At 52.4% G+C, this 26,133-nt stretch overlaps 2 protein-coding genes across 8 annotated transcripts in view; one reads left to right on the forward strand and one right to left on the reverse strand.

Moving 5' to 3' along the window:
* Positions 1 to 35: 35 nt before the first annotated feature.
* On the forward strand, positions 36 to 5,425 carry MIEF2 (mitochondrial elongation factor 2). 5 transcript variants are annotated; one of them, XM_077163414.1, is made up of 4 exons: positions 36 to 350; positions 2,630 to 2,782; positions 2,911 to 3,085; positions 3,579 to 5,425. In XM_077163414.1, exons 1-4 carry the CDS (start codon positions 306 to 308, stop codon positions 4,637 to 4,639), a joined length of 1,434 nt encoding a protein of 477 aa, XP_077019529.1. In that variant the 5' UTR covers positions 36 to 305; the 3' UTR covers positions 4,640 to 5,425. The 5 variants fall into 5 exon arrangements, with proteins under 5 accessions (XP_077019529.1, XP_077019530.1, XP_077019532.1 ...); XM_077163415.1 differs by having other exon boundaries at positions 2,633 to 2,782; XM_077163417.1 differs by lacking the exon at positions 36 to 350 and adding an exon at positions 884 to 1,056 and having other exon boundaries at positions 2,633 to 2,782.
* A 1,349-nt stretch (positions 5,426 to 6,774) lies between these two features.
* The window catches only part of TOP3A (DNA topoisomerase III alpha), a 61,472-nt gene continuing 42,113 nt past the window's right edge, over positions 6,775 to 26,133 (reverse strand). For all 3 annotated transcript variants that reach the window (XM_077163422.1, XM_077163419.1, XM_077163420.1), the window contains exons 9-19: positions 24,667 to 24,741; positions 22,173 to 22,255; positions 21,140 to 21,347; positions 18,642 to 18,827; positions 18,333 to 18,462; positions 15,668 to 15,781; positions 15,402 to 15,567; positions 14,451 to 14,594; positions 12,038 to 12,160; positions 10,582 to 11,255; positions 6,775 to 9,234 (exon numbers count right to left, since the gene is read on the reverse strand). In XM_077163422.1, the coding sequence (XP_077019537.1) occupies positions 9,056 to 9,234; positions 10,582 to 11,255; positions 12,038 to 12,160; positions 14,451 to 14,594; positions 15,402 to 15,567; positions 15,668 to 15,781; positions 18,333 to 18,462; positions 18,642 to 18,827; positions 21,140 to 21,347; positions 22,173 to 22,255; positions 24,667 to 24,741 (2,082 nt within the window). In that variant the 3' untranslated portion in view covers positions 6,775 to 9,055. The remainder of the gene's footprint in view (positions 9,235 to 10,581; positions 11,256 to 12,037; positions 12,161 to 14,450; positions 14,595 to 15,401; positions 15,568 to 15,667; positions 15,782 to 18,332; positions 18,463 to 18,641; positions 18,828 to 21,139; positions 21,348 to 22,172; positions 22,256 to 24,666; positions 24,742 to 26,133) is intronic.

The raw sequence follows: 26,133 nt of genomic DNA on the forward strand, positions 1-26,133 counted from the left end.
CCGCGGGAACGCGCCTGCCCGCGGGGATCGCCGGGTCTCGGGGCGGGGAGGGCCTTGGCTTCGGCTCCTCTGACGGCGGCAGGGTTCAGCGTCGGCTCCGAGAACCCCGCGGCGGGACCCGGGGATGTTGCTGCAGTCGTCCGACTGGGTTTGAGGGGTTCGGGGGCCCGTTCCCGAGGCGCCCCTGCCTGCCCCAGGGCTTGGCCCGGGCCACCCTATACCTGCGGCCGCATCTGTGAAACGCTTCCTAAGGCCAGACGCACCCCCACCTCCACGTGGAACTCCCAGCATACAGCAGGCGCCCAATGGTGCACGTGTTTGCTATCCCTGCTGGGCATGAGCTCCCCCAGGTGTGTTCCCGCGATCTCCCGCCTCGTGGCCCCCCGAATGCAGCTCCCACAGGGGCGGGGTCCGGGCGCAGTCCAGCGACCCCAGAGCAGGCCGGGCATTTCCCAGCTGCTGCTGTTTTCAGCCACGCCGTGCGGGGCCCTGCTTTACAGAAGGGAAAACTGAGGCCTGTGGAGCATGGACACACCCCCTCACCCCAGGTCACCAGGTGGGCCAGCAGGTAATCCTGAAATGCCCTCAGGTTTCTGGCAGGTGACCTCAGGGCGCCCGGCAAGTGGTCCCGGGAGAAACGTGGGCCCAGAGAGCTTTCTTCACCCCCAGGCTCACTATCCCAGGGCACCCAAGTCACAACGGGCCCTGGGGGCCGCTCATTCCACGCGCCGGGACAGGCCTCCCAGCCTCCACTTCCCAGCCCGCCGCGGGCTCGAAATGGAGTCCTCGGCCTTTAAGTCGAGAGGAAGTCGCGCCGGGCGGGGGGCGTGGCCAGGTGCCCATTGGCTGAGCTGCGCAGTATTTTGGCACGTGGGCGGGGCGCTGTGCGCTCTCGTTGGAGCTCGGCTTCCTCGTCTGCGTGCCTCTGGGGGTCACCGCCCGCCTCCTCCGACCCCGGCCCCGGCGCGCGCCTCCCGGCTCTGCCGCGTTCCATTCCCAGGTGGGCCGGGCGGGGCCCGCTTCGCGCTGGGGCCCGTTCGCGGGGCCGCGACCTGGGTACGGCGGGGCGGGGGCAGCGCCTCGGGGCCCGCCGCCCGCGCTCGAATCCCGTGTTGGGCAAGCCCCTCGGTCTCCGGGACGCGGGTTCCTCGCGTGGGGGCGGGCCGGGCGGAGGAGGGAGGGGTCACGCCTGCCCCCCGCGCCGGCTCCTGGGGCTGGGGCCCGGGCCGGGGCCGGGGCCTGCTCGGCCGCCGGCGCTGGGCGGGCGCCTGCGTAGCCAGGAGGGAGGTGTTCAAATCGGTGTACAGTTCGCGAAGTGGAGGCGGGTGAACCCCCGGTGGACAAACCGGCCGCCCGGCGGACTGGTCAGCCGGCTGGCCGGTGTCCTCGCGCGGCCCCTGAGACCTCTTGTTCTATTTTTAGCCTGGGCGGGTGGGTAGGTGCTTGGGAATGAGTCACTCCCTGGCCCGGGCTTCGGCGGGCACCTGGCAGGCCGGGAGGGCTGCGTCCCCAGGGCCCCAGCCGGCCGTGACTTCATGACGCGGGCTTCGGCCTCCCGGACTGGACAGTCCTGCCTGGTGTGTGTTTGTCCCTCCTGCAGGCCCGGGGCCCCACGCTGGCCCTGTAGCCGCCCCTCTCCCTCAGCAGGTGGGCTTGGTGGGCAGAGCCTGAGGCCGGGTCTCCCTTAGAATGTGGGGCTGGGTCAGGGCCCTGCCTCTTCTCACCTGCCTGAGCCTGCCCAGAAGACACCTGCGGACTCCCTCCTTCTGATCCTTTCTGTCCACCACCTTTGGCTGTTTTGCAGGGGAGGAAGTGGGTGGCGCTGCTGACCCTGACCTTAACTTCTGGGGTGCGTGGCCTCCTAGCAGCTGATGACAGCTGTCCCTCTGTCCCCAAGCCACTGGGCAGTCTCACGTCTGAGCTCTAAAAAGCTTCCTTGCTCACTGCCCCTGCACGTAGCAGGACTTGCGCGTGCCCTCTGCTGCCTGGAGCCAAGGCCGGCCCCCTCTGCCTGTCCTGGGGGTGCCCTGTCAGCATTCAGGGCTGGGAGTGTGGCCCCTGAGTCTTGCTGAGGTCCCCTTAACTCCTCCCCACCTGTCTACACTGGGAGTCTACCCAGCCCTGGTTGGAAACCAGAGCTCTAGGGCTGCGGCAGGCTCTGAGCTGGGCTCGTGGGTCAGAGAGGACCAAGTAGACTCAGGGGCCAGCAGGAAACACTGGGGTGCCACACGCTGTATGTTTGCGGGTTTGTGCCCCCACTGCTCACTGTGTGATCAGGGAAAAGCTGGTGGTGACTCCGACTCACTCCTCTGGGGAGGAGCCAGTCTGCATGAATCCCCCTTTTCCTGCAGGCAGTGGTGTGCAGGTTTGGGGGAGCAGGGCCTTGGGCAGCACCCTGATCTCCCAAGAAACCATACACGTAGCCCTTTTCTCCTGGGAAGCTGTCATGGGCTTGACTAAGTGCCCCAGCAGGATGGCTGCAGGAGCCCTCTGCCCATCCCTGCCTGCCCTGGGCCACCCCCTGGCAGTCCTAGCTTCTCCACTGGGGCTGCCCACATGCACGCATGCACACATACACAGATGTGCACACACATGTGCATGCACACACGCACACCTGGTTCTCTCCCAGCAGACCATGGCTGAATTCTCCCAGAAGCGGGGGAAGCGGCCCGACGGTGACATCTTCGGCACTGCTGTGGACTTCCTCCTGGCCAATGCCCGCCTGGTGCTGGGCATGGGTGGGGCTGCAGTACTGGGCATCGCCACCCTGGCTGTAAAGCGGGTAAGGCTGTACTGGGTAGGTCCCAGCAGGGGGCCGGTGGGGTGCATTTCAGTCCCCCAGTAGCTCGGTGTGTCCCACCTGGAGCTGTGCCTGGACCCCGGCGACCCGACCTGTGTCTCTGCCTCCAGCTCATTGACAGGGCCACCAGCCCACGGGATGAGGATGACGCCAAGTTGGAACCCACTTGCCTGGAGGATAGCTGGAAGGAGCTGAACCTGCTCAGGGCCACGCCGCGCCTGCACCCCCAGCTGCCTCCTGTCCCCCTCAGCCGGCCCCTCCTGTCCCCAGCCCCTGCTGCTGCAGGTGAGCCACAGCCCTTCTCCCAGGATGCAGGGGTTCCCTTTGGGGTTCTCCTGGAGTCAGTCCAGGCTCTGCTGCTGGTGGTGTGACCCGGGCAGGTTCCAGGCACTCGGGGTGGGTGGTGCTCTCCCCGAATGGTTAGTGAACAGTGGGATTCACTGTCCTCCCACCAACCATGACGTGTCTGTGTTGGGTGGGGTGTGGCGAGGCAGCAGAGTGCTCATGGCAGGGACGTGGGAATTGGGGGTGGGAGCTTCCAGTGCGGAACACCAGGCCCAAAGGGGCGCCTGTCCAGAGCGGTGGGGGCAGCGTTCCCCAGTTCCGTGTAGTAACTGCAGGGTGAGGGTGTGGGGGTCACCAGGCAGCCGTGGTTTGGGAGAACTGGGGCCACGGGCTCCCTGGGCTGGGCCTGCCGTGGGCCTATCTGCTGTCATGCCACTGGGAGTCGGGCAGAGTACTGCAGCTCGTGCGTTCTCACCTTCTCCCGACCTCGCAGAGGCGCCCAGTGACACCCATCCTGCAGACACTGGTGCTCGCCCGACCCCGTGGCTCGGCAGCCCTGTTCCGCTGTGCCTAACCTTCCAGGAGAAGCTGCTGGCCTTCGAGCGGGACCATGTGGCCGTCCCCGCTGCCACCGAGGCGTTAGCCAAACAGTTGGCCAGAGACATTGGCTTGGAGCTGCAGACCTACCTGCGGGCTAAGTTCCCAATGCTACCCTTCGGGGCCCTGGAGCCGGGCGGGCCGCTCTATGACGGGCTGCAGGTGGGGGTGGCTGACCCCGTGCGCCTCCTGGCCCCCCTGGTGCTGGAGCCAGGCCTGTGGGGCCTGGTACCGGGTACGGACACCGTGGCCGGAGACCCCCGCTGCTGGGCCGTGCGCAGGACACAGCTGGAGTTTCGCCCCCGTGGGAGCAGCCCCTGGGACCGCTTCCTGGTGGGCGGCTACCTGTCCCCCCGGGAGCTGCTGGAGCTGCTCCGCAAGGCGCTGGCTGCATCTGTCAACTGGCCGGCCATCGGGAGCCTACTTGGCTGCCTGATCCAGCCCGGTGTAGCCTCCCCGGAGCTGCTGCTTGAGGTGCGACACCCACACCTGGAGCTCCACATCGATGTGCTGCCTGCGGTGGCCGAGGCCGGCCGCCTCCTTGTGGCCTGGCCCCTGGAGGGGCTGGCTGGGAACCTGTGGCTGCAGGACTGGTACCCGGCAGAGGCCGCTAGGCTGCAGGCCCTGGACGAGGGTGATGCTGGGGCCCGTCGGCGGCTCCTGCGGCTGCTGTGCTGTGTTTGTCGCCGCCACCCGGCCTTGGGACGGCTGGGCCGGGGCCCCCTCACCCAGGTAGTCCTGCGCCTAGGGGAGGACACGGCCGACTGGGCCGAGGAGGCCTTGGGAGACCGCTTTCTGCAGGTTCTGGAGGAGCTCGTGGGTGGCCTGGAGCAGGCCAGCCTGCCCGCCCACTTCAACCCCAGCGTCAACCTCTTTGAGGACTTGAGTGAGGAGGAGATGGACACCATCGGCTACGTGCTGTACAGCGGCCTGCAGGAGCCTGAGCGGCTGCTTTAGAGGGCAGGGAGTGGTCCGCTTTTCCAGGGTGGAGAGCCACCCCTCGCTTTTAGCCAGGATCTGAGACACAGGTCTACTCGCACCCTGCGGCCGTTGCATGGGCTCTGTCTGCATGAGCCCAGGGTGTATGGGGCGATGGCACCCGATCTCGGGGGTCGCCTCCAACCTGCTCACCCAGGCTTCTCCTCTGCCCCTGGGGCTGACCCGAGGGCCCTGGGCTCGTCATCACCAGCAGTGAGTCCCCAGATGGGAGGTCATTGCTGCTGTCCCAGGCAGGGAAGACGGCCAGCTCCATTTCTTCTACCAACAAAAAGTGGTTTTAGCACTTTGCTCAGGTGCAGCTGCCAGGCGTCCTGGGTTCTGCGGGGGCTGACAGTGTCACGTGTTTGTTCTCTCTCCCCGGGAACGCCTGGAATGAGCCTTTTGATCAGCAGGAGGGATGGCGTGTTCCCGTCCTGTGTGTATTTGGTTTCCACATCAGATTCTCTGCTTGCTCTAGCTCTGGAGCCATGCATGGGGCTGGGAAACTGGCCTGATTTGCTGCCCACCTCGTGTCTTGGAGGGTCTCTTCCCTCCACCTGGGCGGGCTTTCTCTTCAGGCTGCAGAAACCCTTGGGAGCCTCCACAGTGTGCCAAAATGAGTCACCCAGTCGATGTCTGCACTCCGACTCTGAAGCCCCTTAAAGCCTAGCCCAGGTAGTGCCAAGCTGCCTCCCCAGTGGCCTTCCTGCTGGCACACAGCTCTGCCTCAATGTGAATGAGAATAAAGGAAGAAATTCTAACGTGTGGCTCAGGTGCAGGGATCGGGTGGCTTGCACTCGTACTGCTGTTTGGAGTTTGCTGGGAATCCTGTGGGGTGGGTGTGGGGGGTGGGCTATAAGGAGGAAAGGCGGTGGGGTGTGTAGGGCGAGGAGGTGGGAAGATCCCGCGTGTGGTCAGTCTTTCTTTAGGGTTTTGTTCCTTCTAGATGGCTGCACTTGCTGTCCCGGCTGCAGCGCTGGCTCCCTGGGGCTTGGCTTCAGCCCTGCGTCCGTGTCTTGCCTCTCCTGTCCTGTGGCCCCACGAGGGGGCCTTGTGTGCCGTTTGCTCAGTGCCACACCCGCCGCGTGAGGAGCTGCTGCTAAACTCCACTCACCCCCTTTAAAGCAATGACAATCCCAGTTCTCACGCCAGGTCCGTGTGCCTGGGCTGACCCAGGTCTGGCCTCAGCCCTTGGCCAAAGCATCCTAATACCTAGAACCTTCAGCTGTGGGGGTATTCTAGTTCCTTTCTTTTAGTTTTACCAAGTGAACAGAGGCCAGGAGTTGTGGTGGTGGGAAAGCAGTACCTGCTTTACCTGCTTACAATCAGAGGGTTGCCCCATGCAGATTTACACAATACAGAGTAGCCCAACATTGGGAAATAGGAAGTTATTAGTGCCATAATATAATCCGAGAAGAATCAATCTTACCACACGTAAAATATATTTTTGTAAATTAACTTATAAACACTTTCTCTTCAGGGACACTTAGAAACTGGTCCATCAAGGGTGCACCATTCGTTTCTCTTACAGCTGACCAAATGGTATTCCAATTTTTTTTTTTTTTGTGCTCTGAAGAAGTCTTTGTGCACACCAGCTTTTTCATTAGGATAGATTCCTGAAGGTGGAGCTTCCAAATATTAAGCTCTCCAGCCAAACTGCATGTTACGAGGACTTTGGCCAGCATGTCCAAAACTAAAGCCTGGAGTGTTGAGCCACAGACAGGTTGTCGTGGCTGAGATTAAGTCCCCACCACCACCAACTTTGATTTCCATATTTTTCTATTTTCCAAATCTCCTAAAATTTTTTTACTTTAGGATCAAAAAATAAATGTCATTCCCTGCCACGGCCCCCTGCCCTACCACGTGCCACACCTTAGCTGTGTGGATAAGCCTGGGCTTCCCAGCGGGGGAAGGCACCCTGAGCTTTGATCCCAAGTGGTCCTCTTCTCAACCCATCCTCTGGTTCTTCAGACATGGCTGAGTCTCACTTGTGCGGGGGCACGTCCACGTCCTAAACTCTGAGGTCCTGCCTCGAGAGCCCCCAGTGCAGACCCGGGCCCTTCAGCCCACCCCCTGCCCTTATCTCCCTAAAACGAGGGGCTGTCAACATCATAGATATTTGTAACATTTTAATTTTTCATAGACTTTTTTTATAATCAGGAAAATACAGACTTTAAAAAATATATACTCTAGTTAGCATTACAATCTCATTGCACTTGAATCTTCCGAGGAAGCTAAGGCAATGGTGAGAAACCTGCTCTTCCTGGAGGCAGGCGTGAACAACCGCAGGCAAGCTGTTCAAGGTGGAGACCACCTTTCCGGGGCTCCCTGAGGACCTAGAGCAGCGAGCCCACTTGGTGGCGCCGTGGGCAGGCAGGACAGCTGAGTTGCAGGGGATAATGGCATTTCGGGGTAGAAAGGGGACCACCGCCCCTTCATACTGCGGCTCAGGGAAGCGGGAGGCTGGATGGTCAAGTGTGAACATGCACCAGGGCCCGGAAGGAACAGCAGGGGGGAAATTCGGCTCCATCATCTTTACCCAAAAGGTAGGGGGTCTCTGTCATGTGTGCTGAGAGCCTTTTGGGGATGGGCTGGAGGGGACCATTTTCAGATTCTAGCCACTCCAAGACCAGTAAGCAGCAGGGACGTGCCAGGTCCGAGTCCCTCCACGCCTAGGTGTGGGACTCATCCGTTGTTTTTCTTATGTTCACAGGGGAGCGGGCGACTGATGGGCACAGCTGGGGGAACAGCCACCCATGGGGAAGAACATGGAGAAGTCAGCCAGGCTTCCTTTCTATAGTGAGAGCATGCCCATCTCCTCAGCCTGGGTGTGGAGAATGGGGGCGGGGGGGGGGGGAGGCGTTTGCAGAGCTCTAGCACACGGAGTATCTCTGAAAAGATTAAAATCACAAACACATCTAGTATTCACAGGATATAAAGAACACCTACAACTCAACAACGAAGAGACCAATTAAAAAAGGGGCAAAGGGCTTGAGTAAGTATATCTCCAAACAAATACAAATGCCTCCTAAAAAGCCTATGAAAAGATGCTCAATCTCACTGGTCATCAGAAAAATGCAAAGCAAGTCCATACTGGTTTGACTTCATGCACACGAGGCTGGATGCAACAAAAACAGTGGAACCCAGTGTCAGCACGGACGCGGAGACACCCGAGCACACATGGCTGCTGGGGAGGTGCCTCGAGCACTGCCCAGGAGCGCAGCCTGTCAGTTCCTCAGGAAGCACTGCACAGGCTCCCCAAGTGCCCCGGCGAGTACACTTCTAGGTGTGCACTCAAAGAACTGAAAAGGGGCTCGGACAACAACTTGTCACAGCTGTTCACAGCAGCATTACTTCTATGAGCCCAGAGGTGGAGACAACCCAAATGTCCAACAGATGAATGGATTAGCAAAGTGGCCAATTATTCAGCCACAAAGATTAGTGAGGTACTGCTACACTGTCAGCACAGATGGGTCTTAGAGACTGCTGAGAGAAAGAAGCCAGGCACAAAAGGTCATGTATTACAGGATTCCATTCACGTGAGATGTCCAGAAGAGGCAAACCTGGAGACAGAGGAGACTAGCAGTTGCCATAAGCTGGAGGGGCAATCTGCACCCAGTTTCTACCTGTCTCCTAAACTACAAAATAAAGGAATTGGGTTACATGCTCCTCACTTTTATGAAGGCAAATAAGGTACGTGGCCCTCCCGTAAAGGTGGCAGGAGGAAGCTGCTATTCTAAGCTTTGGGCTGATATGCTTCTGCTGCCTGTGGGGTGGGTGGAAGTGAATTTAATGCTTACTAGGCGGGCAGGGAGGAAGGGCAGGGCAGGCGAGGGAGCCTGACCCAGGAGGGTATAGCCTGGTGGGTGAGTGCTCACCCCAGCACTGGGGGTGGGTTCTGTCCCCATCACTCCTGCAAGTGTCACCAGACACGGCACCAACACCCGTGATAACTGAGAGGGATAAAGCCCTTTATTAAGGCACGTCTTCTGTGGGATGACCTGGCTGGGGCAGCTCCTTGGCAGTGAGGCAGTAAAGCTCTGTGCAGATGGAAAGAGCATCTTGCAGCCCCCTCCTTTCCCAGGGGTTTGGGAGTGAAGCCTTCTGACTGTCGTGAAGGAGAAGACGGCCCAAAGTTGGTCCCCGAGTTAATCCTTTGGCTGCGAACTTCTCCCCTCTGTGCTGACCACGAAAGTCCTCGCAGCATTACCAGGAGGCACCTTCTGTGGCTTCTGGCAATGGCCAAGGCTGCTCTTGAGTCCCAGGCAGAGGGACACTGTCGGACGGAGTTCGAGTTTCCACAACTGGGGGGTTCCCTGGTCCTGGTTAAGCCAGCTCCACTCCCCAGACCTGAGGGACCAGGTCCGGTGGAGTGGCCTGTGTATTCCACCCCCCTCATCTGTTCTGAGGACAAAAGGGGCGGGTGTGTCCGGGCTGGTGGCAAAGGCTGCATTTCCGGGGTTTCTTTGCCATGGCCCCAGGGTCTGAGGAATTGGCCCGGGATCTTTTGCCTCTGGCCTCGGGCCCTGGGGATTTTCCTCTGCCTCCTGGCCAGGGCGTGGCTCCAAAGGTGCCTGTGGGAAGAGGCAGGGGAAGGCTGGGTTTAGAGCTAACAAGCTCAAGTGGCAAGAAACCCGGGTTGGTGTTTGGTGGACAGCGTCCAGGCTCTGACAGAGTCCAGCAGGAAACACAGGCAGGCTCTCAGCCTGAAGGCAATGCCACGTGTCCAGACACAAGGTGCTCACTGCTCTATGGTGCTGGGCACCATTCCTCGAGACTCTGAGCTCCTGAAGACACCCCCATCCCCACCCCGTCCGGGTAAGGAAAGCTCGGGGCTCCCTTTTGACAGTAGTAGAAACCCAAGCCAGTGACAACCAGGGTTAGGTGGTGAGACGGGCCTGGGACACAATTTGACCCCCCTCTTCCTGCAGGGGAATCTGGGTCCTGGGCCTTTCCAGGCCCTACATAGCCTGAATGCTAGCCACCCGACTGCCCAGGACAGTGTGTCAGCCAGCCCGGGGGCCTGACATGGCTGTTCCTAGGCTGATGAGTGACCTTGCGTGCTGGATTATCCTCCACATACTTCCCACATGGCTCTGTCCCTACAATAATGTCTTTGCCCTCCCCAGCCCCCGTGTCTGGCTCTCAAGCCCTAACTTCCTGCCAAGCTCTCTGGGATCTCCCAGAGCCTGCAGAGTTGGCAACAAGGTGCTGAATAACACTCTGAGGCTAAACTTCTTTAAAAAAGGAAAGCATGGAAGGAGGGCGGGTCAAGGAGACCGAGGCTGAGTAGCTGTCCTTTGTTCAGGGCCATACAGCTCGGGGTAGCTTGGACGCTCCCACTGACCTCGCAGTCCTTTACGACTGCCTCACTGAGCTTCTGAAGTGTGGCAAGAGAGCCAGAGACCTTCTTCAGCCTGCTGTCATGTACGTTATCTAATGTGACCCAAGCCGAGTGTGTTCCTGCAAAGCTCACGCCGGCTCCCAGAACTCATTGCGGCAAGTTTCTTCAGCTGAAGGAGGCCATGACAAAGGCACACCAAGCCCACACGGGGTGCAGAGCGGGAATCAGGCGGGCCTACAGCTGAACCTCAACCGTCACTGTGTGACTCTGAGCAAGGCGCGGCCCTTGCTGGGGCTGCCTCTCCTCACCTGTGACACCGGGGTGATGGCGCTGACCTGATGAGCACCGAGGAAGGGGCACATGAAGTACACTGAGCTGGTTGCGACCTGTCATTCTGCAAGGAAGACTGGGCACTTTGTCACCTTGAGGGGATCAAGCACGTCCCTAGAGGAGCTCAGCCAACTGCCCCTGGCCCCTTTCCTGCATACCTCAGGCCTCTGCATGGCCACCCCTGCTCTCTGGCCTGGGAGACATCCCCACTGGGGAGTTGGCGTCAGGGACACAGACCCCTGCTCACCTGGGGCCACGTTCTCATCAGCCCACTGGAAGAAGCCGCACTGCTGCTCTCGAGGCCTGGGGCACGTGTGGAACTGGCGGCCCTTGTTGGGCCCGTCCTTCTGCACAGTCCGTGTGACGGCAGGCTGGCTGCACAGGCAAGAGGTGCTGCCAAGATCCCCTGGGTGGCTCCCTGTGCCTGGTGGGCGTCCCTGTGAATTGTCTGGGGGCTGGGATACCGCAGGAGGCGGCTCCTGAGCTCCGGGCAGGCTGCTGTTGGCCCATAGGAAGAAGCTGCATCTGCCCCTGTTGCACTTGTAAAACTGCCGGCCCTGGTTGGGGCCCTCTTTGCGCACAGTGAGCAGCAGGGCCTCCTCGCCACAGTTGCAGGTCACAGAGTTGCCCTCACCAGCGGTGGTGGGTAGGACGGGCTGGGCCAGTGGCTTTGCGGGTCTGGGCTGTCTGTTGCCAGGAGGCTGGGGCTGGTTGTGCTGGCCGCTGTCCATTCTGTTCAGAGACTGGTTGGCCTGCAAGTGGCTAGAGGGCTGGCTGCCCAGCTGGCAAGCTCTGGGAACACCCTGTGAAAATCTCAGGCCCAAGATCTCCCTCAGGGTCTCATCACAGCCGCCAACACAGCCCACAAACTCCAGAGGCATGGTTGGAGGGGCACTGCCACGTGCAAGCTTGAACTTCAACCTGGGGGTGGGGGGTGGACCAGACAAGGAAAAAGCCTTAACACCATGGGGCAAAAGGCCCCCCAAAAAGCACCTCCCATCCCCACCGGGGAATGGCACATGGAATCACAGAGCCCGGAGTGGTCCCGAGCATATGGAAGTCTCCCAAACCCGACTTTTCTCTGTGCCAGTATTCCTCAAAATGCAGCTCAGGGAACCCTTTAAAGGTACAGTCAAGACTATCTTTTATAGTAATGCTATTTTTATAGCAATGCAAAGAAGTTATGTGTTTTTTGCTCTCATTTTTCCATGTGTGCACAGTGAGCTTTCTGGAAGCTATGACACACGATACCTCAGCAGACTGGCTGCAGAAGCAGCTAAGAAAATCTGGACACCAGACTTGCAAAAATGTAAAACACCACCATTTGTTTCACTTTTTTTTTTTTAACTTTGGAAAATAAATATTTGGTCATAAAAATATTATTTATGTTAACATGTGATATGTTTGTTATCCTTTAAATGAATTAATAAATTAATATTTCAAAAGATATCTCTGCTTCAATACAGTAAAATACTGATAGACATAACTATCCACCCCAAACTTCTCTGGGCTCCTTGATGATTCAGTGATTTAAGAGTGAAAAGGGGTCCTGTGACAGAAGTGTTGAAGAATCACCACTGTGAGCTCTCTGGAGGGGCGGGGGAAGGCGAGTTCCTTGTGCATTTGTGCTGGGGGAAGGGTGCCTCCCCACCCAGCCTGGACTTCCACATCTACCACAGTCATCTGAACTCTACCCAGCTCACCGGTACATGGGATGTGGCTGGCATACTGGACACACACTGTCATCCCTGCTGGCTTCCAAAACGGAATCGGGGAACCACATGGCTGAGCGGCATTCTGGGAAACCTGTACAGCTGAGATAGAACCTGGAGAAGAGAAAGGGCGACAAATCAACAGGCCAAGCCCTTGATCCTGGGGCTTACTGTTGTGAAGCTTATGTAGGTAGTGGAGAAGCTTAGCCTATCTACAAGCATGCCTCAGAGATACTTCTAGAGAACTTCTTTGGTTGCTCAGATATGGCCTCTTTCTCTCTAAGCCCAACTCTGCAAGTGAAATCATTGCCCTCCCCCCTACATGGGACATGACATCTAGGGATGAAAGTCTCAATGGTGATAAAAAAAATATTTAAGCCTTCTAGTCTCCCATATTCCGGAGCAACTAGAAGGAAAAATCTGAGATGACTTTATATGACAAATTCTGGGATCTGTCCTGTATCTACTTGTTGAAGAGTGCTTTGAAAACTGTTGCTTTTTTATTTCTTTGGTTTGTATATATGTTATATTATACAATAAAAAAGTTAAAAAAAAAAAAAAAGAGAGAGAGAGAGAGAGAAAGGGTGAATGGGCAGCCACAGGCCAGGTGGGAATGCTTGAGCACAGCAGGTACCCTTAGGGGCCCAGGGCCTCACCCACCTGCCAAAGAAACATGTCTCCAGCAGATTAAAGAGGATTTTCATTTCTCTGGAGAACTCAGGAAAACTAACCTGAACTGACTTCCCACGTTACAAAAAACGAACAGCTGTTGCTAACCATGCTTTATACTTAAAATAACTGGCTAATCCATCAATGTGGCATGTGTACCAAGTGCTCATGGCACTCTCACACCCCTCATTTCTTAAGCATGATGACTCTGAGGTGGCACGCTCAGCTTGGAGTGGGCTGAAGTCTGCCCAGGGAGGTGTGTGTAGTGAGAGGGGGCTGGGGGTCAGCTTGTCTGTCTGCCTGCCTGCCTATCTGTCTGTGGAAAGAGCTTTTACTCTTAATGCCTACACCACACATCTTTCTCAGCCAACATTTCTTCATCCCTTCCAGTCACTTGTTAACAGGCATGTGATTTACTAATTTATATTTTGTTTTGTGTGTGGCTGGATATGACTAGATCAACCATAAAACACAAAACAAAACCCAAACATAATTATTTAAATAGCAAATTTCACAAGTACAGAAATGGAAATTACTAGGTAAATTCCAAAATGCTGAATTTCTTGAAAAAATAAACAACAACAACAACAAAAAACACCTACAGTCCTCCAGGGTGACTCAGCGAAGCATTCCCTACGGTCAAGTACTTGGAGAATTCAGAGTTAAAACAAAAACAAATATTCTTTTCCCTTTTACTTCAATGATTACTAATTAATTTACCTACTGGTGGCCAAGAAAGAAAACAGTACCCGGACAGCATGTACTGAGCATGCATGCACATGCCTCAGGTGCAGGAGAGGCATGCAGGGCACCAGCCTGTGTCACACTGTGGGCGACATGTGCCCAGCCACTGACTGAGACTCTGGGTATTGGCGGGCAGGGGTGGCCTCCTCCTCACCCTGACAGCTGGGTGAGAACCCACCCTAAGCATTCAGTGCCTTTCCTGTATCTCCTTGATGCTCCAGAAACAAGGAGGCAGCACAACGCTGTGCTCCTGGGGAGGGCCAGGAAAGGCAGCAAGCGCTGGGTTCCAGTTCAGCCTCGACCGCTCTCCAGGGCTGCCTGGCTCCAAAGAAGACGCTGCAGCCTCTGTGCCTGTCCCACCCTGGACAAGCAAGGTACACAGCTGCCCTGCAGGCCAGGCATGCAGACTGAGGTGGGGGTGCACAGTGCCTCGCACCTTGCCAACCACAGGGATGTCCCAAGGACAAGGGCAGTGCTGCCAACCCCCAGCAGCACCTCCTCCCGAGCACTGCGCCCACTGGCCAGGTGATAGCTTGGATAACAATGGTGAACGGTAACCTGGTTCTTAGAATGACTCTGTTCTACGACACTGAAAATGACAAGGGATTTCAGAGTTTCAGAGCCAAAATCAGAAAACTGGAATTTGCTGAGTACCCGAGGGATCAGGTTCTGTGCTAGACGTTCAACCCATTGTCACCCACATTCTCACCATAGCCTTGTGAGGAAGGAACACCTGCCCTTAATTCATGGAAGAGGGAGTCAGGGGTAGAGTAGAAAAGTAACTTGCTTAAAGCCACAAAGCTCATAGAGCAGCAAACATGAGATCTACACAGAGCCCCTCCTACTCCCCATTTGCACACACCAGCTCAAGGACAGCCTGTCTGCCTTCCACAGGGGACAAAAGCCACCCCTCCCCCACCCCCCCCACCCCCCCCGGCCAGATCCCAGCTGCCTGGGCGAGCAGAGGCAGGGGCAGGAACTGAGTACTGACCCGCCATTCTTCCTGGTCTTGAGGACCATGGACTTGCTGCACTGCGGACACTTCCTGATGGGCAGGGCTGGGGTGGGGTAGACTTCTTCTGGTTGGGCCACCTCTGCCCCCTCCCCGAAGTACTGGGACAAGGCCTCATCCAACCTGAAGAAGAGACAAAGACACACAGCAGCAGGCTCTCAGAAGGCTGTCATCATGCGTCATGTGCCCACTGTGCCTGTGGCCTCAGGGACCAGCTGGTCAGCGCAGCCATGGGCCCGAGGCAGAGGCTGGAAAGCAGAGGGAAGGCTGAGCCCACCAACGGGCCCTACTCCAGACCTCCTGGCTCCTGGTCAGCTGGTGGAAGGAACCCAGTTCCAGGCTGATAAACTTCTGCCTTGTCACACAATAAACGAAACTGCAAAGCATCCATGCACATACTCCAGAAAGGTCTATCTGGCATTAAGTTCAAACAAACTAATACATTTATTTTCAAAGTTGGCATGGGGTGGAAAACGTTATTTCTAATAAAATGGACACACACTGCTTGCTAAATGGCCCGCTCCAAATACTCCCCACAACACCTGGATCATGCACCAGCAGCTGGCCTTACTGACTTAAAAGTCTGCGCTGCGATTAGGCCTTCTGTCAAGGCAGAAGTTAAATCAAGAGAACGTCTTTTCTGAAGGGCTGTTTCCATGCTGACAAAGCTCTATGGAAAGGAAAACCAAAACTCAGAAAGTCCGCAGGGGTAAAGACTACAGGGGGGCACCTCAGCCATGGAAAGCGAGTCTGCTGCTAAGGAGGGACCAGCCTGGCTGAGACCCAATCACGGCACAGGCTGGAAACTGTTGCCCCACAGACTTTCTCCTGCATCACTCCAAAATGCCCTGCTTCTTGTTAGGGACGGTTACTTTTGAGACCTCTGAGTTAAATGACCTCTTGGGCAGGAGAGCAGGGTCTGGCACTCACTTCTTCGCTTTAGCCACTGCTTCCATAAAGACCTGCTTATACTTCTGGACTTGCTGCCTTAGAACCACCAACTTGTCCTTCTTCCCCTCGCAGATCAGCTTCAAATCAGCTTCCAGCTCAGCCCGAAGGTCAGGCTTGGACATCTCATAGCCCATGGAGTCATAACCTGTAGGGAAAGAGCGGTGTTCTCTAAGGACCATGGCGAGCCAGTGGGGACCTTGGCGACACGGCCACCCACTGTCATTGCAAGCCCTGCCCAACCTTACCTTCCACCAGGCCCATGCCCAGGTGGCCCGGGAGAAACCGCTTGTCTGCCGTGAGCCCCACGTACATCCGGGCTTTGATGGTCTCGATGTGCTCAGCATGTGTGGCATCAGTACCTACGAGCAGTTTTCTGGTTACTAGGAGGTTCATGCAGACAGTTGCTGAGGGGCATCTTCCCCCAGATGTCCTGTGAGTACCACAATCATGACAGGACCCCTTACTCTATCTGGCCCTGGCCCATGCTGCAACTTGCAACAGGAACCCCAACTCTCGACTCCCATCCAAGGACTGAGCACATCTAGTTACACTTGAAGCTGTCAATTCTACCTTTCAGGTCTCATTTCTAAACTTTTCTCCTCAGCCCACGTGTCCCAGTCACAGCAGGAGCCCATCTCAACTCATCTGCATTATGACAACATCCTCAGTCTCCTGCTCTGGCCTCTTCACCGAAGAGGCTCCCTGCTGACCACAGCTCCCCATACCCGATTCCCCATGCTGGAGCCAAAGAGACCCTTAAAAAAAGTAGCTCTGTGACTAAGGAGATGAAATGAAAGCTACAATGAGATACCAGTTCGCTCACTAGGAGGCTATAATTTAAAAGATGGACAATAATAAGTGTTGGTGAAGACAGAGAGAAATTGGGCCCTCGCAAATTGGTGGGAGTGAAAATGGTACAGCCAACGTGGAGAACAGTCTGGCAGTTCCCTAGTTCAACACAGAGCTACCAGGACCCAGCAATTCCACGCCAAGCATGTACCCAAGAGTGTTCCAAGAACGTGGGCACGAATGTCCACAGCAGTATTGCTCATCAGTAACCACAAAGTGGAGGCGACCCTGTGTCCCTCAGCAGATGAGTGGCCAAGCCGATGTGGTTTATGCACACAATGGAATACTTTTCAGTCACAACAAAGAACGATGTCCTGACTGTGCTGCAACATGACAAGCCTCAAAACACGATGCTGAGTCAAAGAAGCCAGATACAAAAGGACACACACTGCATAACCCCATCTGTATGAAATGTCCAGAAATGGCATATCCACAGAGACAGGAAGTAGATCGATGTTTGTGTATGCCTGGGAAGGTTGGGGGGAACTGGGGACTAACTGCTAACGGGCATGGAGTTTCTCTTTGGCATAATGAAAATGTTCTAAAATTGTGGGATGGTTACATAACTCTGTAGATACACTATAAACCACTTAATTGTACAGTTCAAATGGATGGATTTCATAGTAGGTGGATTATGTCTCAATAAAGCTGTTATAAAAATTACTATTTTTTAAAATGTTGATCTGTGTTGTGCTTTATCCAGAAATCTCGCATGGCTCCCTGTTGACCACAGGCTAACTTGTGACGTCCTCAGGCCAGCAGACAGGCCCCACAAACCCTGACTTGACTCCCCTTCCCAGGCTCCTCTCTCTGCTCCAAGCACACCAGCCATGTGCGTCCTTGTTCCTGTGCTTTTACTCACACCCTGCCCACTGCTGGGCTCACTGCCACCTCATCAGGCTTGGGCCCAGCTTAATTGGCAGCCCCCATGAAGGCCCTCCTGCCTGTGCACCACCCTCGATGGCAAGCGTGGTTTGCATCTCCTAGGGAAGGACTCATTCATCTTTGGGCCCCAGTGTCTAGCACAGGCCCACCTCTAGTGGGTGCATGACCGTTAATTCATACGTCATGATGGGGACCTGCCTCAAATTTGACCTACACCTGGAGGTTTCGTGAACATTCCACTGGTGGTCACTGAGCTCCTGGTTGGAGCACTTTCCAAGCACAGAACCATGATAATGAAAGGGTCCCAGTTCCAGTGAGAGGTAGTGCCCCGGAGCCTGAAGGACTGGCTTCAGGAATGAGCCTGAGCCAGTGCCTGGAGCTGCAATGAAGACTGATGGCAGGGAGGCAGCACAAGGGCCACCTGCAGAGCCTGAGTGCCTGACCACTACGGCTGCTGGGCATCCCTACTTGATGGGAAAACATAATTCTGACCCAGATTTTTATTTTTTTGGGGGGTGAATAGTCCGGGAATCGAACCTGGGTCTCCTGCATGGAAGGCACGCATTCTACCACTGAACCACCCGTGCACCCTGTCCTAAGTGTTTTTAAAAACTGATTTCTGATTCCTAAATACGGAAAACACTTTAACCACAAGCTAAAAATAAGGCCTCCCACAGCTAACACCAGGGTGGCAGGCTGAGATGTCGGTAGGGACCTGCATTTACCATGCAGGTTAGTGAAGCTGTGTGTGAGCAACGGGAAGGGAGGCCGTGCTGTCACAGCCGGCCACGGGCACATAGGAACGAAGGCTCAGGGCGTCCAGACCTTCTGCGACCTCCTAAGATGACCCATATGTTTTTTATGGGATCTCCCAAGTTATAAATGTTAGTACCTTATTCAAAATAAAACAACAAAAATACCTATGAGGGGAAAAAAAGTTTGTGGACAGGCTCTGAATTACAGGAAATGCCCCTGTCATTCTAAGTACAACAGCTATGGCCCCTGGTGGGGAAAGACTGGATGCGGGCTTAAATGTACTCATGCACTCCATGTCCTCTTCTCAGCCTCACCTCAACCACGAGGAGGGGAACAGGACGCAATGCCTGCAGCGGAGGCCGAGATCAGGGCCCACACGCTGCATGCTCAGAGGTGGGCTGCCCCAGCCATGCTACTAACCAATGCCATGCTTTTCCATGAGGGCGATGAGGTCTGCTTCGGTCAGCAGCTGAGGGGGACTGGTCTCTCCATCCACCATCTCCACGGTGCTGGGCTGGAAGTGGGATCCTCTCTCGTAGACAGGGATGGTCTACAGGAAGCAGCAGATGCTTTGGTCAAATCAGCCTGTCACGACTCTCAGGGAGGCTGTTGTCCTGCCCCATCGGAGGACTAGAACTGGAGACCCAACTGCGCGCCCCTCTCCCTCAGGCCCAAGGGTCGGACACTTGGGCACAAACTGAACCTCTGACTGCAGCTATGGCTTTTCACCTTATCACTCCAGTTGTCATACGGATACACATCCAGGTAGTTTCGGGCCAGAACCATGAGGCCGTGAGCCACGAAGCGCTCCTGAGCAATGTCGATCTCCACGGTCGTCTCCTGCCCTTGAGCATCCTGGGAGCAGCAAGCTAGGAAATGGCGAACAATAAACTCATACAGTCGCTGCTCTTCTCCCTATGAAGAAAAGAAAAGAGTCTGAAACGCCCTCAAGAACTCTACCTCTCAGGGATGACAGCTGATGCCACCACAAGCTCTGAACAGAGCAGGGCACACTGCTCCCCAAGCCCTCTACCACCTGTGGAACACCAGGCGAGCCTTCCCGACTCCCTCCACGGTGAGATAAGCAGGGAGAAGTCCTCCCCTGAAGACTGGGAAGTGACAGAAATATGATAAAAGTCTAAAAGTCAGTGAGCAACTCACTGACAAACAAAATACACAGAGTAGTACGGCTCCTGCTGCCAGATTGGAACCAACCTGGAGGACACACCCACCTCGCAGACACACCTGCCTTGAGGACAAACTCCCTTCACAGACACAGTCAAGTAGTGATTTGTTGGGCTGATTTTGTATGTGTCAAGTAATTGAGATTCAGTAAACATCAATCTACCTTTATGAGCCTTTAACACGCTCATACTCATATCCAATAATTCCCTTCCTAACAATTTATTTGAAGGAAATAATGAGAGTCCTGCACAGATATTTATGTACAAAATGTTAACTGTAGTACATCATGATTAAAAGCTGTAAACATCAACGTCTAAAAACAATTTGGAAAACAAAATAACGTCTACCTATGCAATTATCAAAAATTATACTTCTGAAGAATATTTCAGCACATGGTAAATGCTTATGATATAAAACAGAAAAAAGTACTTAGCCTTGATGATGATTGAACAATGATATAGCTTTCACAATGAGACTCTGTGAATATGAAAACCTTGTGTCTGATGCTCCTTTTAGCTACTATATCAACAGAAGAGTAGAACATATGGAATAAAAATAAATAATAGGGGGAACAAATGTTAAAATAAATTTAGTTTGAAATGCTAGCGGTAAATGAAAGCGAGGGGTAAGGGGTATGGTATGTATAATCTTTTTTTTCTCTATTATCATTTTATTTCTTTTTCTGTTGTCTTTTTATTTCTTTTTCTAAATCGATGCAAATGTTCTAAGAAATGATGAATATGCAGCTATGTGATGATATTAAGAATTAGTGATTGTATATGTAGAATGGAATGATATCTTAATGTTTTGTTTGTTAATTTTTTTTAATTAAAAAAAAAATCCCCCCCCCCAAAAAGTACTTAGCAAAGGTATCTAAGATTCTCATTTTATTAGAAGGATATTATAAACATGCACAGAAAAAAGGTGCTCTTGGTAAGAGGTTGGATTACCGGCAATTTTTTTTCTTCCTCATATAATCTTTTATATTTTTACATTGTCTAAAATGAATATGTATTTTTTCCCCACTTATGTTTATTTTTATGTAATTACAGACTTACAGAAGAGTTATAAAATATAAGAATTCCTCTATACTCTCACCCACACTTCCCGAACATGAACACTTTAACATGCTTGCTTTTCCTTTATTGCCTCACATACATGTGCATATGTGCGTATTCATATGTCTGCTGACATAATGCTCCTCTGATCCCAAATACTTCAATGTTTATTTTCTAAAACTAAGGAACTTTTTTATCAAAATCAAGAAATCATCATTGATGTAGTAGTATAACTTCTGACAAACAGACCTTATTAAAATTTCATCAATTATTCCACTACTATCCTTTAAAGCAAAAGAACAGGAGCTCTGGTCCAGGATCTTAAAATGTACATGTATTAACTTTTATAATCAGAAAGAATAACACATGTCGTCAAAAAGAAAAAAAGACCAAAATCTACTTGGCTTTAGGACAAGCCTGCAGATGTGAAGCCGGCTTGAGTGGCTCCTGCCCTCGTGGAGCCTAAGCCCCAGGAGGGGAGAAAATGGAACCCAACCCAGCAGAGCTGAGTGTACCCGCTCTGTAACCACAAACATGAAATGAGGGTGGTGGTCAAGTTACAGAAGGACTCGGAGATGAAGCCAGTCCAGGAAGGATACAGAGGGTTTAACAGTCCCGAGGGACCAAGAAGGCAATCCACCTCTACGTGGGTGGCAGGGGTCTGTGCCCTGGCCCGAGAAGGGGGAGTGCTTAGTTGTTGTGCAAAGGGATCGGGGACAAGCCACAGGGAGTCTGATGGTGAGTGTGTGGGAAAGAAGCCAGATCGAGAGAGGGGGTCTATCGTGGAGGGGGGTTCATGAAAACCAAGCAGATTATGAAACAGAATTTTGACACTGACTTCTCTTTTTTGATATACTTTTCTGAAGAGCTATTTCAAAATAGCTCATTTCCTAAAATACAAATCCACTGTCAATTCAAACCCCAGTCTTGACCCCTGGCATCCCTCTCTGGGGCCCAGCAGGCGAGACATTTGGGGAAACTAACCTGCAGGTTGCTGGTGTATTTGGTGGGGTGAATGGGAGGGTGAGCCTGGTCAGACTTGTTCCCGTTGCGTGGGGCAGGGCCACCACTCTCCAGGATGCGCTGGGCAAAGGCTCCCCAGCGCGGGTCTGGGGTCTGCTGCTCCACCAGCACTATGAGGTTCAGGTCTCTGGGGAAGATGTTTGTTTCGGTTCGGGGATAGCTGATATATCTAAAACACAGGGAAACAGACAGGAAGAGATGCTGCCAGCGTCTCTCATCTACCTGTAATGTGCAATCACTGAGTGCAACCTGTCAATTACACTGAAAAACATGCTGGGATGCAGCCCCAAATGTGGTAAAAAGCAGCAAGCTCTCCTGCTAGGAGACTCAAGGGAGTCGAAGGGTTAAGCAGGGCAGCCCGATGTGGAGGAAATGGCCTAGGACATGGGACAGCCTGGTGTGGCAAGCAGCGGTGGGGTGCAGGCCCCTCCTTGGCCCTCTTGGTCTTGGCAGGACCATCCTGCTCCAGTGGCCCTGACGGCCCAGCAGTCACTGAAGGTACAGAAAGAACAATGCTGTGCCACAGACACACCACGTGGACCCTGTATGTCATTTTAAGCTTTCTAGTGGCCACTTTAAAATAAATAAACAGGTAAAATTAATTTAAAAATATGTAATTGATAACTACGTTACCAATGAGGGAAGCTATTCTTTTCTTCATACCAAGACTTTGAAGTCTGGTGTGTGCTCACACTCACAGCACTCCCCACCTTAGCCCAGGTGACAAGAGCTCAGCAGTTTTTGTGGCATGTGGGCAGTGTAGTTACAGGACTGCAGCTCTGGGGCACTGCACCCATTACCCCAGAGATGAGGGTGCTGCCTGTCACAGGCCAGGACCCCAGAGAGAGGCGCTGAGGGGTCCATGGGAGGGTCCAAGTTGACTTTATGGGTTCCTGTTTCAGGAAGTGATTTCTAGACAAAGTGTCTGTTTCTCCCGTAAGCTTCATCATGATAAAGACATGCCAGATACTATGCCCAAATTCAGAATATTTACCCTTGAGTGTAGAGCCTTTCGGCAATCCTCATGGTTTCTTTAGCATTTATTCTCAACTTGCGAGAAGCCAGCTTCTCCAGCTCCTGCCAAACAAGTGAAGAGATACATCAGGGTTTAGTGAATGAGTCAAAGACCCGAAGTAACAAGAAGAGTCATCCTTCAGGAAGGGCCTGGGCCGCCACTCCAGTGGCTGCTGTCCTTGGTGGTGACGATAAATAGTGGTGACATGGTGACAAGTCAGGAGAAGAGTCAATACCTGACCACATGAAAGGCATGTGCTCCGCCACCGGAGCTTTTCGAGTTTTTGTTTGGGAGAATGAATAGTACGGAAATAGATAGTGGAGAAAACTGATAGTGATGAAAGCAAGGGGTAAGGGGTATTGTATATATAATCTTTTTTCTTCTGTTTTCGTTTTACTTCTTTTTCTGTTGTCTTTTTATTTCTTTTTCTGAATTGATGAATATATGCAACTATATGATGATATTGTGAATTACTGATTATATATATAGAATGGAATGATCATATGTTAATGTATGTTTGTTGTTAAATAACAAATAAATTTTTTAAAAAAGAAAAAGAAATAAAACTTAAAAAGAAACGACAAAAAGCCTGCAAACTGGGCCAATGGCTTGAGTGAGTTTTGGCCCTGCTGGGAGATAGGGCTCTGCGGTGGCTGTCCACCCAGGCATGGTGCCTCAATGCATCGGGAAGCGACTGAACGACCCACTGCTCAGAACAACGAACTGGGTGTGAATATTTTCAAAGCAGTTGAGGAAACACTATCAATACATCCTAAAGTGGAACCTGCTACCATATATTACCACTGATGGTGGTAAAAATGTGTATGGAGTAGGAAAAGGCTTGGGCAAATGTACAAAGCTGGTGTTTACAGCCCATGGGTTTTCAAGGTATTATTTATTCACCAGCAGGCACTCTGTGGGAAACTGCTGCATTTCTTATACCCACTGAACCAGCAGAGTCAATGGTGAACTTCATCTGCTCTGGTAGACATAACCATCAGGATTTCTGTGAATTCTTTTCAGAAACAAAAGCTGAACACTGGGACTCGCCATATCACACAAGGGGTCAAGGCTTAATAGGAATAAAGTTTCATGAGGATTTTTAAGCTCAGGGCTGAGACTGAAATTTTTCTGAATGAGAATAACTTCCCTTAACCTCTATTATAAGTCACTGGATAGCACTGAAAATGTTTCTTAATGAATCCAACCTAACATTATAAGGCAAAACAGGACTTATATCGAAATATATACTGTGTTACAGTCATTTCAACGACAACGAATATTATTGGAATCATGAGTAATGCCAAGCTGCTCTATACATTTTCCACGCTATCAAAAATTAAAACAAGAAGTGAGACCTCCATTCCCACACATATGTGGAGGATTTATCTTCCGAGCTCAAACTACAGTTCTTTGACACAAATACAAAGAAAATTTTCGCATTTCAAACACCATTTAACTGTGCAATTGAGGGGGCTTCCACTTAACTTTCAAGTGGAAGTAACTAATCTGCAATGTACAGACATTCTTAAAGGAACTTCATTCTTCTCATTAGCAGACAGTACAATTAATGTACTATCAATTAGTACAAAATTAATTGGTACAAAAATGTACTTATTTCATTTCAAATTTCACTGATTTAAAACACATGGAAACTTTGGGGGTAAAAAGCAGCCTAACATACTGATTCTAATATATGTACTCTGACAACCACACTTTATGTCAATGCATAACTAGAGAAGAACAGAAAACATACCATGTAAAATTCATCTGTAACATCCCCTCTTAGTTCCCTGACACATACACACAGGCACTATACCATGCCAGTATAAAGGATGGCCTGCCCCTCATCCCTGGGCATGTTTCTAGGCAGGCATGTTTTGTAGTTCAGCCTCCAGAGGTGTCTACAGCAGTGATTATAACTTGATTTGCCCAGAAAAATCGTGCCTGGGAAGGAACTTCCCAGCGTGACCGAAGCAGACTTGTCTCCATGGGAATAGCTCCCCTGAGATTGAAACATTTGAGGTAGGCTCCTACAGCAGATATATAAAATGGTATTTACAAAGATTATATAGCAAGATGCAAAGACTGCTTGGGTGGGAAAAATAAGCTACTGTGATTATACTGCTTTTAAAAATATGCATGTGGAAGAAACAGGAAGACACCGAAATTCTATCAGTGGTTAGGCAAGGACAGCGAGGTTATAGGTGATTTGCCTTTTTTTGTTTTCCAAACCTCTTATAATGTAGTCACGTTGCATTTTTTAACTTAAAAAAAAAAAACAAAAAAAAACGCAGTAAGAGGCCAAGCAGGCCTATGATTTCCATTTTCCCCAAGTGCTCTCCTGTGGTGGCCCAGTGAGGGGCAATGCTTCCTTCCAAAGGGCCACAGGCCCACGCAGCATGCAGCATCACCTAGTCTCAACAGGAAGCAAACATTACTGAATGGCTGAAACAGTCCATCCAGAACGTACCACAGTGTCCAAAGCTTGAGGCCTCCACTTGCTCTTCGGCTTAGACTTGACCTCCACCACGGTTGCCATGGGATCCTGGGAAGTCAGGGAGAGAAAAGCCTCATTACTCAGTAGGTGTGTCACCTCCACATTTCCTATGGATGGCCTCTACCCCCACTGCAGCTCACACTGGCCAGCCAGACTGCAGCTAAAGCAGTGTTCCTAGATCACGCAGCTTTCAGCTGGCAGAGCAGAGAAGCCACCTTCCCACTCAAACTGAGCTGCTGAAAGGCAAGTTCAAAAGCCGTAAGCTCCTCCTGGAGAGCCTATGAGATACAACCTCCTTACGTCTCCTAAGTGTGGTTTCCTACCCACACACACAGTATTAATTTTTTAAAATTCTGGATAACATATAATTAGAAATGGGAAAAATTATACAAGCTGGAGAACTCTAAACTTAAAACTAATTTCACACGTTTAAAAGATTGTAAATGGACAGAGAATTGCTTAAAATTTTAAGCAAATGTTAAGTGATTTGCTGAATATATTTGTAAATAAAAATCCAAATCTCTCCCTCCAAACAGACTGGGGACTAACGACTTTACAAGGAGCTCAAAGTACATTGCCTGCCTCATCTTCCTGCACTAATTCCAGTAAAGTGTTTGTGATTTAACAGGTAAATGTGCAGTATCCCAGAGCAGCCAGGTGGTTGTGTGACTGCTCTTGGGCCAGAGGGTGAATCAGCGGACATGGTGACTCTAGGGAGGCAGTGTGGTCTATGGACTCTGCTGCAGCATGGAGTCAGACATAACGGCATCAAATCTATACTCTACCATTCACTAGCTCGGGTCTTTCTGTGACCATGTCACTTAACTTTCTCTAGTTTCCACATCTGTAAAATGGGGGTACTGCTAAGAATGATAAAACAGTAGGTGGCAAAAAAATGTGCTGGTACATGGAGGGTGTTCATGACCACACCCCCCTCACCAGACCAACCCAGAGCTGGCAGGGGCCCTGGCCAAGAGGCACACCACGAATGATCAAACCCAGACCCTCTGGATGTCACGCAGGCACTGCTGGATGGGTCTCTGGGTAAACTGGGCTGTTATGGCCGGCACATCAGAGGAGACAGCGAAAAGTGGGCAGAACAAGTGTGAAGGCTGCATATGTCACTCTACGTAGTGGGCTGCTCCCTAGACCCTCCCCTAGGCATCTTTGAAGTATTCAGGCCTTGGCTCAAGTGCCACCCTCTTCCACAGTTGTCTCCTCTAAGCAGTTCCCCTGATTCTACTCTGTCCCGCTTTACTTTCTTTGTGGCCTTTTCCCCGTATGAAATTAGCTTGTATGTCTGGTATGTGACTGTCCTATTTCTCCAGCTGGAAGGACGGGTCCACAAGGGCAAGGACCTGGTTGCCTCATTCACCAACCAGTCCCGGGTACACAGTAGGGACTCAACAAAAATTGGCAGGCGTGATGGTCGCCTCTCTA

This window comes from Tamandua tetradactyla, chromosome 6 (assembly GCF_023851605.1).
Source record: "Tamandua tetradactyla isolate mTamTet1 chromosome 6, mTamTet1.pri, whole genome shotgun sequence".
NCBI lineage: Eukaryota > Metazoa > Chordata > Mammalia > Pilosa > Myrmecophagidae > Tamandua > Tamandua tetradactyla.